The sequence below is a fragment of the Rhamphochromis longiceps genome, linkage group LG3, assembly GCF_057381845.1.
Source record: "Rhamphochromis longiceps isolate RC_006_pf linkage group LG3, R_longiceps_female_GT1.1, whole genome shotgun sequence".
NCBI classification, from domain to species: domain Eukaryota; kingdom Metazoa; phylum Chordata; class Actinopteri; order Cichliformes; family Cichlidae; genus Rhamphochromis; species Rhamphochromis longiceps.
The window spans coordinates 18085445-18102910 of NC_140559.1; the positions used below are offsets into that span (position 1 = coordinate 18085445).

Below are 17466 nucleotides of genomic sequence, written 5' to 3' on the forward strand. Positions count from 1 at the left end.
CTTGGATTTAAACAGTTTGTCTTTGTGATAAAGGCGAATAAAATTCAGCTGGTTTATATGTTTAAAGCCAAACAACTCTTTTCATATTGGTCCAGTGTGCGTGTAAAGGAGACATCAGGCTGCATGAGTCTGTGTGGACTTTAATCCAGCTGTGACAGAGACAAAGAAGTGTAATGTGTGTGTGTTAGGATTTTTTATTTTGAGTCAATACAATCGCAACGGGCATAACCGGGGGGGACGAAGCAGAAAAAGAAGAAAGAAAGAGACGTTGGGGAGAAAGTTGAAAAATGGAAGGACAGAAGAAAAGAAGGGGGGGAAAGACACAGCAGAGAAACAACAGCAACAACGGCGTTGTACTCCGAGGAGGGAGAGTCTGTGTCACGTTATGGTCATGTTCTTCCATTATGTTTGCTGTATGCAGCTGGTAGAAAGGACCCCAAATGCAGACTCGTGGAGGCAAAAATGAACAGAAAAAACTCAGCTTTATTGCTGGTAGCTACACTCTAAAAAGTAATTCAGAGGCTTAGTAGATATCACTATAAATATAAGTTAGATAAGCATGATAAAAACTATGAATATCATTTTAGTAATTATTGAATTTGATAAGTTGAAATAAATATCTAAAATATTAACGTATGTTTTTGTGTTATATTAAGGTATTTAATTACATTTATCTCAGACAAAAAATTCAGTATGTGGTTCACAGAATACCTTCTTTAAATATACTTAATATTTTAATATTTTTGAGAAATATGTATCTATACTGACCAGTATCTTGTACTAAAATCATAAATTATTCAAACAATATTATTTATTGTCAGCAGCTACAACTGAAAAGTGTAAGTAAAACACGGTAACGTAGAGTAATTGAGTACTGTAATGTTTGCATGCCTCAAACATCAATGATGACACCTATTTCTCAGTTCCATTCTTTAATTCTCAGGCTTGCAGCGGCAACACAGTCTGCAGCACTAACTTGTTCATCTACCATTTTCTGTTGTCTCCTTTTTTCACCAAATAAAATTACTGAACGTTCTTATTACTTGAGTTTCTCCACACCTAAACATCACTTAAACAGCACTGTATTTGCGCAGATCTCTGACTAAACACTATCAACATTCAACACTATAATACTGGTTACAGTGTTAGATTCAGGAACAACAAACATGTTACACGCAGCATAACCTTTAACTGGTCACTCAGATATTCAAGTCTTAGATCTGATGTAATCAGACAGATGCATAGGTACGCGTCTGTTTGATCTGACGGGGTATCTGGGCTTGTCTGTTAAGGCGGGGTCGACATGCCGTCCAGGTGGGGCAGCTTCAAGACCATGTCTGATTTTCTTGAAGAATGAGGCATTCCTGACAATCGAGTGTCCATCCCTTGTAGCTGTAATTTCAGAACCCTTAACCTTAGTCACTTTGTAGGGTTTTGCATTGTATGGTGTGGATAATTTGTTGTGCTTGGGTTGGCGATGCAGCACTGTGTCACCCAGACTTAGTGAGTGTGGTCTGGTGTGACAAGTTGCATCTGCGATCACCTTCATCTTGATCTTTGCACTATCATCCCTTGCTCTCACTTCAGCATCTGAACACTTGCGTGGAGTGGTGTTAACGAAAGGGAGCTTGGTGTATAGCTGGCGTTGAAACAGTATTTCAGCTGGTGAGCTCGCTGTTGTGCTATGAGGTTTAGATCTGTACTCAAGAACAAAGATGTTTAGTTGCTGTTTCCATGGTGTGCCTTGCTTCTCAGCATCTCTCAGTGCTTTGCCTAGGGTTCTCATAAATCTCTCAGCAATGGCATTGAGGCCAACAAGGTGTGATTTTGCGATGATGAAATCCTAGGTAGTCTGCAAACTGTGAGAAAGCCTCACTGTTAAAAGGAGGACCATTGTCAGTTTTTACTGTCCTTGGGATTCCAAACATGGAGAACACTTTGTCAATGACTGGGTGTGATGGCATGCCACACATGGTAAGCTCCACACCTCACCACCCGTTGATTCACTTTAGTTTAATTTACAGTCACTACTTTAAAATATTCTATTTATTGTTCAATATTGTTTCTTTATTAAATGTATTCATTTTTCCATCACACCTTCCAATGTTTATATGGTGTGCACACATATTAACTAGTGATGTGACGTTCTGTATCGAGGCTTCGAAGCTTGTGTCGAGTAATGGAGGGGGCGTTTCCGCGAAGCGCGTATCGAGGCTTGCTTCATTTATGGGAGGAGCTGAAAATGATGACGTCCAAAGCCTCGCTGCCCGGCTGTACCACGTGACTGGTTCAGGAAGCGGTTCGAACTTTGCCGCGAGCTATGACAGCGATATAAACCCCTCAGACCCCATTCAAAATGTGGGCGTTTGATGGAGAGTTGCAGTTAGTGAGAGTTAGAGACAGTTTGGAAAAAAAAGAAATCGTCTACGACCTGCCACAGTGGAGAAACTGTTGTTTTTAAATAAAAACCAATGATGTGTCCCCTAAACACTAATCACTGTCCTTGCCTCAATGTTACAAAAGCACAACCACTGTCCACACCTCACCTGACAGTATATGATCATTTCCATTTTAGGCATTTCCAAATAATCATTTTCCATACTGCCAGCATAAATATACACAGTATACTGCCATCACTACAATATACATGTTTTACACACTCCTTTTGTTGTTGACATTTACAGGCTGTGTGCAAAATGCCACACTCTTCAAATTCATGCCAACTAATATTTTTACGTCCAGTAGGTGTCCTGCTAGAGCAAATGAAGCTTCAAGAAGCTTCGCGTTGGGGTGAACCAATTGGATGAAAAGCTTCAGTGCTTCATGAGGCTTCATCTGCCCATCACTAATATTAACCTTGCAAGGTCAAAGTTCTGTTTTATGTTATATTAATACATCTTTCTTTGTTTGAGTTACCTGGGGGTTGGTGTCTCCTCCTGTCTGGCAAAAGGTGTGGCAAAGGGCTGGGAGACCTGAAGTACTACTGACAGCCTAATTGGATTGCACCACATGCTTCATTGCCTGGGGGGTGTTTCGTGTTTGTTTAAATGTTTTGTATTAGTTGGTTATATGGCAGCCATCTTGTTTTCCCCATGTGTGTCATTTGGTTTAGCTAAACCAGTATTTAAGTCCCCCTGTGTGTCATTTCTAGTGATGGGCAGATGAAGCTTCATGAAGCACTGAAGCTTTTCATCCAATTGGTTCACTCCAGTGCAAAGCTTCTTGAAGCTTCATTTGCTCTAGTAGGACATCTACTGGACATAAAAATATTAGTTGGCATGAATTTGAAGAGTGTGGCCTTTTGCACACAGCCTGTAAATTAGTGATGGGCAGATGAAGCCCCATGAAGCACTGAAGCTTTTCATCCAATTGGTTCACCCCAACGCGAAGCTTCATGAAGCTTCATTTGCTCTAGCAGGACACCTACTGGACGTAAAAATAATAGCTGGCATGAATTTGAAGAGTGTGGCATTTTGCACACAGCCTGTAAATGTCAACAACAAAAGGAGTGTGTAAAACATGTATATTGTAGTGATGGCAGTATACTGTGTATATTTATACTGGCAGTATGGGAAATGATTATTTGGAAATGCTTGAAATGGAAATGATCATTTACTGTGAGGTGAGGTGTGGTTGGGGTGTGGACAGTGGTTGTGCTTTTGTAACGTTGAGGTATGGACAGCTACACACTGAGGCTTTGAGCCTCAGTCCTGCCTGTTCACATTTTATTCTGTAAAAACTAAATTTTCACTGCTTTTATGACCTTTTTAGTGGGGAGAACATAGCTAGGATTTAATGATTTAACAAATCTTTTGAATCCTTTGTCCTCCACAATGCTAAATGGCTGGGAGTCCTCAATCACCATGCTGACCAGGTCTTCATCTATTTGAGATTGTTCTCCTGAGGAAAGACAATAAAGACAAAGCACAAATATAAATATCACATGCGTAACTTATAACAGTTGTATAATATTGTTATATCATTTAGTAACATTACTGCATGCTATATTATCATGGCATTTGATGGCTCACCTGGTCTTGCTCCACAATCGGTGTCCCCCTTATTCTCATGCAAAGCTCTGTAGTGCCTAAGCATGGATGAGGTGTTGTTGTTATATCCCAGCTCCCTGGCACATAGAAAACACTTCACCTTGTACAAAAGTCAAGACAGCTCAACATAAATTGTATTGCACCATCAGTATCATGAAAATACATCTTCTGTAGAAATTTACATACCTTGTTGGGAGGAATAAGATCAAAATGTTCCCACACAGGGGAGGACATCCTCCTCTTCTTAGCTGGCTCCATTCTCTCCTGACTTTCTCTCCTCACTCTCATAAACCTCCAAACGGTCTCCAAACTCTCACTAACCGCAACTCTCCATCAAACACCCACATTTTTGAATGAAGTCTGAGGGGTTTATATCGCTGTCATATCTCGCGGCAAAGTTCGAACCACTTCATGAACCAGTCACGTGGTACAGCCGGGCAGCGAGGCTTCGGACGTCATCATTTTCAGCTCCTCCCATAAATGAAGCAAGCCTCGATACGCGCTTCGCGGAAACGCCCCCTCCATTACTCGACACACGCTCCGAAGCCTCGATACAGAACGTCCCATCACTACTGTAAATGTCAACAACAAAAGGAGTGTGTAAAACATGTATAGTGTAGTGATGGCAGTATACTGTGTATATTTATACTGGCAGTATGGAAAATGATTATTTGGAAATGCTTAAAATGGAAACGATCATTTACTGTGAGGTGAGGTGTGGTTGGGGTGTGGACAGTAGTTGTGCTTTTGTAACGTTGAGGTATGGACAGCTACTGCCTGTTCACATTTTATTCAGTAAAAACTAAATTTTCACTGCTTTTATAACCTTTATTGGGGAGAACGTAGCTAGGATTTAATGATTCAACAAATCTTTTGAATCCTTTGTCCTCCACAATGCTAAATGGCTGGGAGTCCTCAATCACCATGCTAACCAGGTCTTCATCTATTTGAGATTGTTCTCCTGAGGAAAGACAATAAAGACAAAGCACAAATATAAATATCACACACGTAACTTATAACAGCTGCATAATATTGTTATATCATTTAGTAACATTACAGCATGCTATATTATCATGGCATTTGATGGCTCACCTGGTCTTGCTCCACAATCGGTGTCCCCCTTATTCTCATGCAAAGCTCTGTAGTGCCTAAGCATGGATGAGGTGTTGTTGTTATATCCCAGCTCCCTGGCACATAGCAAACACTTCACCTTGTACAAAAGTACAGACAGCTTAACATAGGTTTTATTGCACCATCAGTATTATGAAAATACATCTTCTGTAGAAATTTACATACCTTGTTGGGAGGAATAAGATCAAAATGTTCCAACACAGGGGAGGACATCCTCCTCTTCTTATCTGGCTCCATTCTCTCCTGACTTTCTCTCCTCACTCTCATAAACCTCCAAACTGTCTACAAACTCTCACTAACCGCAACTCTCCATCAAACACCCACATTTTGAATGAAGTCTGAGGGGTTTATATCGTTGTCATAGCTCGCGGCAAAGTTCGAACTGCTTCCTGAACCAGTCACGTGGTACAGCCGGGCAGCGAGGCTTCGGACGTCATCATTTTCAGCTCCTCCCATAAATGAAGCAAGCCTCGATACGCGCATCGCGGAAACGCCCCCTCCATTACTCGACACACGCTTCGAAGCCTCGATACAGAACGTCACATCACTATTATTTCCTATCTTATTCATAGCCCCCTTTTTTTCCCCCCCTCTTTAGGTCACGAGCAGTTGTCTAAGCATTTCACTGCATATCGTACTGTGTATGACTGTGTACGTGACAAATAAAAATTTGAATTTGAATTTTAAAAGTGCAAAACATAAACAAGCCCGGGATTGTAGATGTTTGCCTATTGCAGATTACATGTGAAACATGGTTAAACCAAAACAAGAATGTTAACTAAGAATATGGACAAGTGGTGTTCTCACCCACTTTGTCACATGTCTGTATGTATTTTTCCTGCTGTTCATATGATTAGCTGTGTTAAACTCTTTTCCAAGAATTTTTCATTGCTTTTTTTGTAAAGTGTAATTGTACTTTGACCTTTAACCTCTCTGCTCTGTGTTGTTTCATCTTTCAGACATGAAAACCATTACAGCTAAGTCTGGACAGGACGTCACTCTGACAGTTCGACACAGTAACATCACCATCCTAGTTTTAGAGTGGAAAAGAGCTGATTTGGGTAAGATGAGCAGCAACTGTGTCATAAGGCAGAAGCCAGGGGCAGAGCGAGACAAGGGGGAGGGGCAAGAAAGGAGAGGGACACCACGCCCACACACTCCCAGTCTCACAGGATGTAACAAAGTAGAAAAAATAATAGATGAGGTTTTGTTGGCAGGATTTGGCCAATCACATTGCTCATTGCACAGCAGAGTGGCAAATTTTACAAAGGAGGAACAAACCACGATGTAGTAAAACCTGAAGAGGTTACACACATAACACAGAATGACGGTAACACAGCTGCTGCTGATAAAAGAGCGAGGCGATAGAAACAGCTCTGTACAGTTGTGTGAATTTAATTTACTCCAGTAGATGTAAATGAACTTTGTGGTACAGAAAGCCCGGAGTTAACCCTGAAGTCACCTGGATAAGCTGAAATCCCGATTCGTAGTACAAGCTGCTGGTCTGTGTCCTTCATGACAGACGACTTAAAGCTTCTGCAGACATACATCTACAACAGTCACATTTATGGACAAAACCTCATGCTATACACTACTGTATAATAGTTATACAATAAGTATTCACCGCCTGGGGGTCAAATGTGCTGCAACTAAAGAAACCACTGGGAAATAGAAAAATGCTGCAAAAGAACACAAAGACTTTAGAGTGCACATTTAAATGTACCACATCTGGGGGACATAATAGAACGGATTTTTTCAAAAAGAATCTTGGGATTTCTCTTGTTTTATGATATGAGTCTAGAAAAAAATATGGTGATCTAATATTTTCCACTGTATCCATTAATCTTCTCTTGTGAGGTAGAGCTTGTTTTGTTTTGCCACTTGATCCAAAATGGATGAGCATTCTCTATTAAAGGAATGGATAAAAGTATTTACATAATTTTCAGTGGAAAGTAGAGAACTGTCAAACATGATGGAGATGGTCTCAGCATAGTCTCTGTTTTTATGTGTCTATGAGTTTTTAACTTCACAGATGTTTGTTTAGAGCTAAAATTGAGTTAAAAAAAAGAAGATACAATTATGATCACTCAAATGTATGTCCTCAACAAACACGTTGCCAATGTTGAAGTCCAAGGAAAAGGCAAGGTCCAAGGTATGGCCTTTTAGATGGATTGGACCAGAGAAATGTTGGACAAAGTTAAAAGAATCAGATATAGATAAAAGTTCAGCTGCAGAGTTTAGTTTAGAGGCATCATCAATATGAATGTTAAAATCCCCAAGAATCAAAACTTTCTCCAGCTTGATAAATGAAGTCCATAAAATCCTCTAAGAACACAGTGGCAGGAGCAGGAGGGTGATAATTGAAAACACAATAAAACATGTTCATAGAGCCAACCTTGATTGTTTGGATACCTATACTTGCATGTGTAACTGTCCTTAAAGACGACAGCAAGTCCTCCACCACGGTGACTGAAACAGGGGGCGCCCAAGTAGGAGCAGCCAGTAGGGCGCAGTTCGTTTAGGTTAATAACCTCACCATCCCTCTGCCACGTTTCAGAGAGAAACAGAAAATCCAACTTTTTTCCTGTGGAAATCTCATTCAGGGAGAAGGATTTGTTGGCGATGGAGTGGGTGTTCAAGAGGTTCCACATCAGCTTGTGGAAGTGGAACTAACAGCAAACACCAGCAGGACCAGCCACTGGTTTTGCAATGCAAGCTGCAAGGGCACAGCAGTAGAGAGGTAATTGACAGAATCCAGAGAATCAGACAAGAAGGATCCAGGCTTCAGTGGCTGTGAGTACGCATTTCCAACCAAATCCAGAAGGTTAACTGGCAGCAAAAACTCCAGACCAGTTGGGGAATCTCCAATCTAGAGGCTCATCTAATGTGTACCTGGATGCTGGCCCTAAAGCCTCTTTTCGATCTCTTCTTAGCCTGCACATTTCGTAAATAGTAATAAGTAATCCAGGAAAAAGAGCACACAAATGGTGGGGGAAAGTTTTCTTGAAACTGTTCTGATCAACATAAACTCTTTGATGTGGATCAGGTCATAAACCACAGCAGCATAGCTCCCTATAGTAAATATTAGGGCTGATATAATAGCATTACATACAATACAACGCAGAGAGGTAAAAGTCATCTTTTTCTCTCCGTTTTGGAGATGTGTCCACATCGAGAAGACGTTTTTGGTCAAGGAAAACTGAGCGATTTGAAGTGGACAGCGAAAGCGGAGACTTTTGGAAACTATGACGCATGTTAGTCATATGATGCAGTCATGTGAACAATTAAACTAAGTTGGCAGAGGGAATTAAACAGCAGTTTTGTTTGCTCTCAATTTTGACAGCCCTATCAAAGATAATATCAATTTGTACACGCTCCAGATAGCTTTCCTTCAAAATCTTTAATTCTAACTCACTTTTGCAATTTTGTACTTTTGTGTTAATCGCAGCAAGAACTCCACCTCATTGTCAATTCATTTAAAAATCTTGTTTTTCCTCAACATTTTGCCGTGACGTTTTAAGGAGCCGAAAAATAAATAAACGGCAGACAGAAATGACACAGGGTGATTAGTCGTTTCAATGTGAACGAAAAACTCAGAATGACTGAAAACAATAGTGTGGACGTGGAGCGTTTTCAGACGAAAACACTTTTCAAATTTATCCGGAAGATGTAGATGTAGCCTCAGTCTGTTTTGGCTTAGCTATCGCCCAGAGGAGCCTGCGGGCATGTTGTTGTGGGCGAATCCCATCCGGGTCTCTCCTCAGCTTTTTTTTTTTTTCAGGAGCTCTGAGCTGGTTCAGAAGATGTGATCCAGAAGTTAATCCAGTCTGAGTCACATGTTCATGACTTTGTAGTTTATCAGACAATAAAAACCTTCAGCTTTGTGGTTTTTTTTCTTAGCCCAACTCCACCTTAAATACTGAGAGACACCATCAATGCTTCACAGGCTGAGGAACAGTAAATAAAATATTCAATTCAATTTTGTTTATACAGCGTCAAATCACAACAACAGTCCACACACTCAGCTTACCAGTGACTGTCAGGTTAACCATGTTACTGATGGGACTCTCTCTGGACTCACACCAGTAAACTCCACTATGCCATGTGTGGGTGTAGCTGATATTACAGGAAGAACCAGCTGGTTTTCCCCACCCATCTCCACACTGGGTGATGTTTGGTTTGCTTGCGTTTCTCTTCAGAGTCCATCCAGCAGAGCTGTCGTCCTCCTCACAGCTCAGAGACACGAAGTTTCCTTGAAGGAACTGAGAGCTGCTGGGACTCACAGTCAGACGAGCTGTGAGGGTTAAAATGAAAAACTGACTTTTTTTGTCAAAACTGGGAAGGTAGGAGGTAACAAAGTACAAATACTTTGTTTGTCATGGCGACTGGATGGACTCAAGTGCAGATAGAGTTCTTTGCACACAAACAAAGACTGTTTATTTACAATATGGAACACCTCAGTGCTATATATGTACAGTGAGTTGGGAGGGGCTCCAGGGCTCCAGGGAGAAGTGGTAATCCACACAGACAATCCACTTCAGCTCAGTCACCGCCACAGCTCCTCCACGCACACTCACTCCTCTTCAGCCGCACTCGCTCCAAAACTCCACTCATGTCGCCACACACAGGAGAGGTCCCTTATAACAGATTTGGAATTCAAAAATTAGGTTTTTATTAAGAGTTTATTTTGTTTTTTGTGAAATTCCTTTTTTGTCCGGGCTGACTGAACAGACGCATGTGCAGACTCGGGATTGAAGCAGAAAGAGACTTCATTTACACAACGCACCAGCTGAACTATATACAACGTGTGGGGGGGCCGGGATTCCAGGGGGTAAAACACACACTCCACACTTCCTCCTCGATGCGCTGCCTTGCTCACTTGCTTCACTTCTGTACTGGTTACACTGCAAAACACATGGGGACGCTCGGTAATCCAGGACACTCAGGAACAGGTTCAGGGAAATCTACATACAGGCAAATGGGAGAATTATCACTAGGAAGTCACTAGAAACAGAAGCGATTTACTAAATCTGGATTACACTAATGTGTAACAAGACACACTGAGCCACCATCTTAAGTAGTGGGTGGTAGACCGCCAGGTAATGAGCCTCAGGTGTGTGATTACTGCCAGGTGCTTGGGCCAAAGGCGGAGAGCATGCAATGACCTCTGCCCGGGCAGTGAGGGGACAGAGAGCAGGAGCAAAATCAAAACAAAAGCTTACTGAATCAGCTGGACCATGACATTATCGATTTGAAGTATTTATTAATAGATTAATAACTTGTTTTGAAAAACAGATTTTAAGACAGTGTTTTTATTTAAAATTAAAGTATTAAATAATCAATGATATTCATCCATCCATTCGCTTCCGCTTATCCTTTTCCAGGTCGCGGGGGGCTGGAGCCTATCCCAGCTGTCATAGGGCAAGAGGCGGGGTACACCCTGGACAGGTCGCCAGTCTGTCGCAGGGCTAACACAGAGGGACAGACAACCATTCGCACTCATTCACACATTCACACCTAGTGGCAATTTGGATTATCCAATCAACCTATCCCCACAAGCTGCATGTCTTTGGACGGTGGGAGGAAGCCGGAGTACCCGGAGGGAACCCACGCAAACACGGGGAGAACATGCAAACTCCACACAGAAAGACCCTGGCCTGATGGTGGAATTGAACTCAGGACCTTCTTGCTGTGCGGCAACAGTGCTAACCACCGTGCCACCGTGCTGCATTGATTTTAATGATATTTTATTACAGTTTTACTCGATTGGTTTGGCTCATTTCTTGAAACCGAGATGACATTCTCAAAACCACAAGGTCATTTGGCCAAACAGTCTTACAGTTCTGCCCAACATTATAGCTCACTAGCAAAATCAAATATCTTTCCCCAAACTCTTCGTCCATGCTTCAAAATCAGATTCCTTTCCCATATAAAAGGTCAGTACAGTCAAAATAGCACAGATCCTTCTCAATTGCCTTGGCACATGTGCATTCATTTAGTGCTTTTGTCAAAATAACCTGGATGGTTTAGCACAACACCATGGATCCCCTGCAAAAGCTCATATCTCTCCCAAAAGAGTTTATCCATGTGTCAAAACTAAATATCCTTCTCATATAAATAGTCAATGCCCCCAAAATGCATTATACCTTTGGCATTGTTTAAGCACTGCAAGTCAAAATGCTTAGACGTTTTGTCACTGAGGCACAGGTCTAGCAACAGAATACCACTATGAATAAAACTAAAAGATTTGACAGTAAAATCAGCCTCCAATAAACCACTCATACTCAAGGAAACTGTGAACATTTTTATTCGTACAAAGAAATGTTAACATTAGAGAACATACTGTGAAAAGAAAACATATACAGGATTCTGTAAATGTGAACAGTTATAAACACAAACAAAAAAAAAAAAAAACTCTAGCCTACCATACTGTAAATAAACTTTCAGAACTATAGTACAGTAATATTTTCAGTGGTCGCCATTGTCACCCTCTCCTTCCTGGCCACCATCCTCATCCCCCTGGCCATCGACGCGCTGCTCTCTGTCAGGCCATAAATTCTCATCCACATCGCAACGGATATTTTCTCTTGCGATGCAGCGAGGGAAGAAACGGCGTGAATCTCTCAACCATCCCCTACATTGATCCCCTGTGATGTCCTCACATGCAGCATCCATTGCATGCAGCAGGGCCCTCTGGTCTTGAGCCTGATGCTCATACACCCTTCACCTCCAAGCTGAAAAAAACTCCTCAATTGGATTTAGGAAAGGAGAGTAAGGTGGAAGAAACTCCATTAGCATCCGGGGATGGGTGGTGAACCAGGTTCTGATGCGTGGGCCGCGGTGGAAGTTCACATTATCCCACACAATGACATAATGTGGTGGCTGAGGTCCTTCTTCACCTCTCTCATTTTCTGGGATCAGATCAGTATAAAGGTGGTCCAAAAAATTGAGGAGCTTTTGTGTATTGTAGGGCCCTAAACTGGGAATGTGTGTGGCCACACCTCTTTCTGATATAGCGGCACACATTGTTATATTTGCTCCTCGCTGGCCTGGGACATCCACAGTGGCTCAGTGGCCAATGATGTTACGGCCACGCCTTCGACCTTTGGCCAGGTTGAAGCCAGCTTCATCAACGAACAATAGGATGTGAGGGGTTTCGTTGCCTTCTAATGCCATTATTCTCTACAATAGAATAGAAATAAATCTAATCAGTCAAGTAGAGACAGATACTGCAGGGAGGATCTAAAGTACTGTAAAAACAGGGAGTGGAAAACTGAAGACAATTTCTAGGCAAAATGCTCTAGTCACACAAAGCTGGATTCTGAAGGTGAAAAGGATAACGCAAAACAAAAAAACAGTGGTAACCATGTCTTACTGTAATAGTGTTACAATGATAGACAACCAGTAGTTGACTTACATGCACATACTGGTACCGCAGCCCTTTCACTCTGTCAGAGTTTCTCTCAAATGGTACCCTGTAAATCTGCTTCATGGTCATCTGATGTTTCTTCAATACCCGGTCTATTGTGGAGATGCTGATAGAGTTTATATTTTGGAACATTACATTGTCTAGCAGGATTGCATTACGAATCTGTCTCAGTGTGATGGCATTATTTGCAATGACCATGTTGCATATTTCTCGTTCTTGTTGTTCATTTAGAAGTTTTCTTCTGCCACCCACTTGAGGCTGTCGTCCAATCCTAGACATACAAGTCAAAGGTCAACACTGTAAATTTGTTACAAAATGAGTTACCAATGTAATTGTACTGCTGTCTTATGGTACTGGAAGTGTGATGCACTGCACAGTGACTGGAATACTATTCACAGTATTTTCTCCATTTTTTTGTCTTTGTCATTTTTATAGTATCATATAACATCACATGAAGATATTACAGTATTCTAGGCCTACACACACCAACACTGAATAGTTCAATAGCATAGTTCTGTACCTGTTTTCCCTGCGAAAGGTTTGGATGATGGAGGAGACTGTAGACCGAGGCACATTAGGCTGCACTCGGCGACCTGCCTCTGCCATTGTGAGGCGATGGTTTATAACGTGGTCAATAAGGGTGGCCCGGATTTCATCTGGGACATCATGGTGCCTCCGTGCTCCTCGGCCTCTTCCCCCTATTCCTCCACGCATTCTCACTCCTCCTCTTCCTCTTCTTCTTCCTCCTCTTCCTCGAGCAGGAAGTTGCTGTTGTACTTGGCGAGGTGCTTCCATGTTCACACTGCAAAGCTCTGTCTATATACTTTTGGCAGCAGTCATATTCATAGACAACACCTGTCAGGTATCTGAACAACCTGTTTGATTGGTCATCTGAGATGTGGGAAACTGCTCCTTCGTTAGTTCTAATTTCACCTGATTGATTGTCAAGTACTGTCATAACTTTATCAAATGTTCCAAGATATTCTTTCATGGTATTATATCTTTGACTAATTTTGACAGTTGAACAGACAATTGTGCATATGATGACTTACACAATGAAACCATGCTGATATGTTTTGGAGTGAGTAACCATTTCACTGAAAAATCAACTAATCAGTTTAGATCGGCAAGATCTATTTATTTGGAAAATGTGCTAAATGTGGGCTCATTGTGCTAACTGTAGCTACTTGTACATAATCATTTGAAAAGAAGCACAGAGTCACTTGAGACATGTACTAAAGCATTTGCAATTTGATTAAACCAATGAAAAATGACATTCTGTTGTGAACAATTGCAAGGTGGTTTGGAGATTTGTCCATGTTATTTTGAGAATGTCATCTCGGTTTCAGGAAATGTGCCAAACCAATCGAGAAAAACTGTAAATGAACTGCTGGACTTCCAGACCAGCAGGTTTAGGGAAGTCTTTATGGGGTCACACTCTGACCAACACACACACACACACACACACACACACACACACACACACACACACACACACACACACACACACACACACACAGACAATGTATTCTTTGATGAACCTATGCATATTCATGTAACCACAATAACAGGAGTGCTATGGGGAACCTGGCTGAGAGTCTGACGGAGGTCAAGTGGTGGAACGACACTTGGCTCCAGGCAGGTCTCCCTCATACATGAGTAACACGAAGAACTTTGCCTACTTGTGTTTTGCTTTTGCTGTGTAGTAAATTGTCCTGAACATTCCAGCGAATAGGTTTATGCTACAAACCTATCACCTCCCATTTATTATTCTGATGAGATTTATGCCTGATTGTATGCTGATTCAAATTAAGCATTCTCAACTATTAGCAAAATAACATATACTGTATTTTTTGGACTACAAGGCCAATAATCCAGAGCGGATTATAAGGCGCACCAAACGAAACAAAACTGTGAGATAAGTATGTGCAGTGGCGGTCCAAGCGTGTTTGGTGCTCGAGCGGTGTGATCGGTTCTTGTGGTCTCAGCAAGCCTGACTCCAGATTTGAAACCAAACAACATACAGCTAACACTTATAAGTCTTCCCACTAACTGCTGTTAAAACTGTGACTTAATTTATTCACTATGATATTTGTCAAACAGACACACAGACATAAAACATATTAAGGATTGGCCATTAACATTAAAATGTTGTTTTATGAAACACACACACACATATATGAAGAGAGAGTATGTATTGTATGCAAACGGCTACCAAACAGCCATCATAATTCATCATACAATGAGAACAGGACAAATCACAAATTGACAATGTCTAATTAATATTAAAATCTAAATCTAATTAATCTAATTAAAATCTGTAACATATTTTTGGAGCAACTGTAACGCACATAATTTCCTTAGGGATTAATTACGTATTCTGATTCTGATTGTTTCAGGATGACCTGCCATTATCCAATCACACATCTGCTTACCTGCATCTTTTGCTTGTTTCTCCTCCTCTTCTTTTCTCTTTTTTCTGAACTGAGCACCTGATGACTTTGAACCTTTCTTGTCCATCTTCCATTGGTTTTAATTTTGCACTCCAGTATCAACACCCATCCCCCAACCTGAGGATCACCACAACATAAACTAATAGACCTACACCTTAGTTCACAGATTCACTTTGTTTATTTCTGGGATTTCACACAACCCAGGATTCAAAACATGAATAGATAATGGGCTTGGGTTTACATCATTTATTACAACATTTATTTCTGGGATTTCGCACAGAAATGAATTCGGCTTTGTAGCTTACCAAAGCACCGTGTACCACATTAAATTGGTTCGAGGTCAGTAAGCACAAGCAGAATTCATACATAAAATGAATGAGCAGATTAAAAGATTTAAGTGTGAATTATAGTCCAAATAAAAACGCTAAGTTATGATGCTGTGTTTATGAATCAAAGCATATGTAAATCATTTCTCTTATGTCAGATCACGCCTGGAGATTTGCCAAAGGCTTTCACACCTTCATCTGTCTTACATTCCTCCCCAGCAACAAATTTCCCACGTGTGGGACTAATAAAGGTTATCTTATCTTATCTTATCTTATCTTAGCTAGTCTCACATACTGAGACTAATCTGACCAAGGTTGAAGGAGAATCAGACTCTACTCTGTTTGAATAAACTGTATCACATTACCCATAAAATGATCTCAATCTCTTTCACATAGGCAAAGAAAACAAAAGTATGACCTTAGATTTTGTCTGTTTAGATCATCTGACTCGCGGTTGTGCTCTGTTCTGAAGATAATCTTCAGATTTGACTGGGAAGCTGCTATGAGTCCTAACTTGTTTTTCTGCAGCAACAGAAATAACAACAACAAGAAACAACCACAGCAGCAACTACCAAACCAATGATCAGTCCAATAGATCCACCCTGTCCTCCTGATCGACCTGCAGGTGAGAAACAAGTGTGAGATGACGAGTGAAAAATCCATTTATCTACCAGTGCAGAACATTAAGGAAAAAAAACAACAACAAAAAGCTAAAATACGTTTAAAATGTGAATAAAGTGTTGCAATTTACACAGCTTTACACACGCACTAAAATAACAGTCAGTAAATAAACATTTGTCTACCTCTGACATCCACCAGCTCATACATACAACAAACAAACATTAACAACCATGAAGCAGCTTCACCTCTGATCACACACACACTCAACTCTACTCACTCACCTGGAGGATCAACATGAAGGTGGATGCTGCTGATGGACTTCCATGAGCGTGTTTCTTCCATAAGGATACGACACTTGTATGTTCCAGTGTCAGCAGTGTTCACATTCTTCAGAATCAGAGACACGTCTCCATCCTTCATCTGTCTGTCTTGCAGATCCACCCGGTTCTTAAAAGATGGATGCTGGTTGTCTGGAACAAAGTGACCGTCCTGGTACAAAAAGACATTTTCTGTCTTTAGGTCAGCTCTGCTCCACATTACACCTGTGTTGTTGTTTGGAGCTCGACACGGCAGAGTGATGTTCTGTCCAGACTTAACTGGAATGCTTTTTATTACTGAAAAAGGAAAACAACACAGAGCAGAGAATTAATAAATGGGATGATGAAATTTCAGATCTACCTGGAAAGTTTTTCATTTTTCACCAGAAAGCTGTTGTTGAACCAGAAATTTTGTTTAATAAGCAAACTTTCTGTGAGTCTGCATTTGTGCTTGAGTTGCCTAAGAGAATTTATATCGTCACAGCAAAAAGTAGATACATTCCTTGATATTTGGAAAAACATGAAATATAAAAAATTGACTGCAAATTAATATGTTTGCTGTAAAGTAACATAAAAAAGTGAAGCTGTGAACATATGCACAGGTTCAATTGTTGTCAAGCACAAAATTGTTAAAAATACTGAAGAGAACCTGTGATTATTTCACAGTTATCTAGTGGTTATAAAACTGTTGAAGTCTACTTTAATGCTCCAAATTTGATGAAAGCAGTGAAAATGACACTAAAAGAAGTGCATGTTTCATCAGCAGAAAAAAGTTGTAAAATAACTAAAAGGTTTTTTTTCCTGTTGTTGTTTGTTTTGTTTTTTGTTTGTTTTTTATACCAAAAACAGCATAAAAATGTATAACATCCTGGAGCGTTTTTACATAGTTATAACTGGAAACAACTGCAATTACAGTGCATCCGCAGTTATGATCTCATGATTAATCAGAAAATAAAAAATAAGCAGTGAAGCTAAAATTCTTAGTTTCTCCTCAGAAAGAAGAAAATGAAAGTAACTTAATGTAACTCAGACTGTACTGAAACATCACGATCATTATGATCTATCCATTCTTTGGACATAAATCAGCTGGAAAAAATACACCTGTGCATGACTTTCTGTCACTAAGCTGATACTTTGGCT

General features: G+C 40.7%; 1 protein-coding gene across 1 annotated transcript in view; it reads right to left on the bottom strand.

The window, feature by feature from the left end:
• Nucleotides 1-17466, bottom strand: part of LOC146673247 (butyrophilin-like protein 2) — a 45096-nt gene that overhangs the window by 2055 nt on the left and 25575 nt on the right. The window contains exon 4 of the mRNA XM_085402638.1: nucleotides 16291-16623. Coding sequence (XP_085258764.1) covers nucleotides 16291-16623 — 333 coding nt within the window. The remainder of the gene's footprint in view (nucleotides 1-16290; nucleotides 16624-17466) is intronic.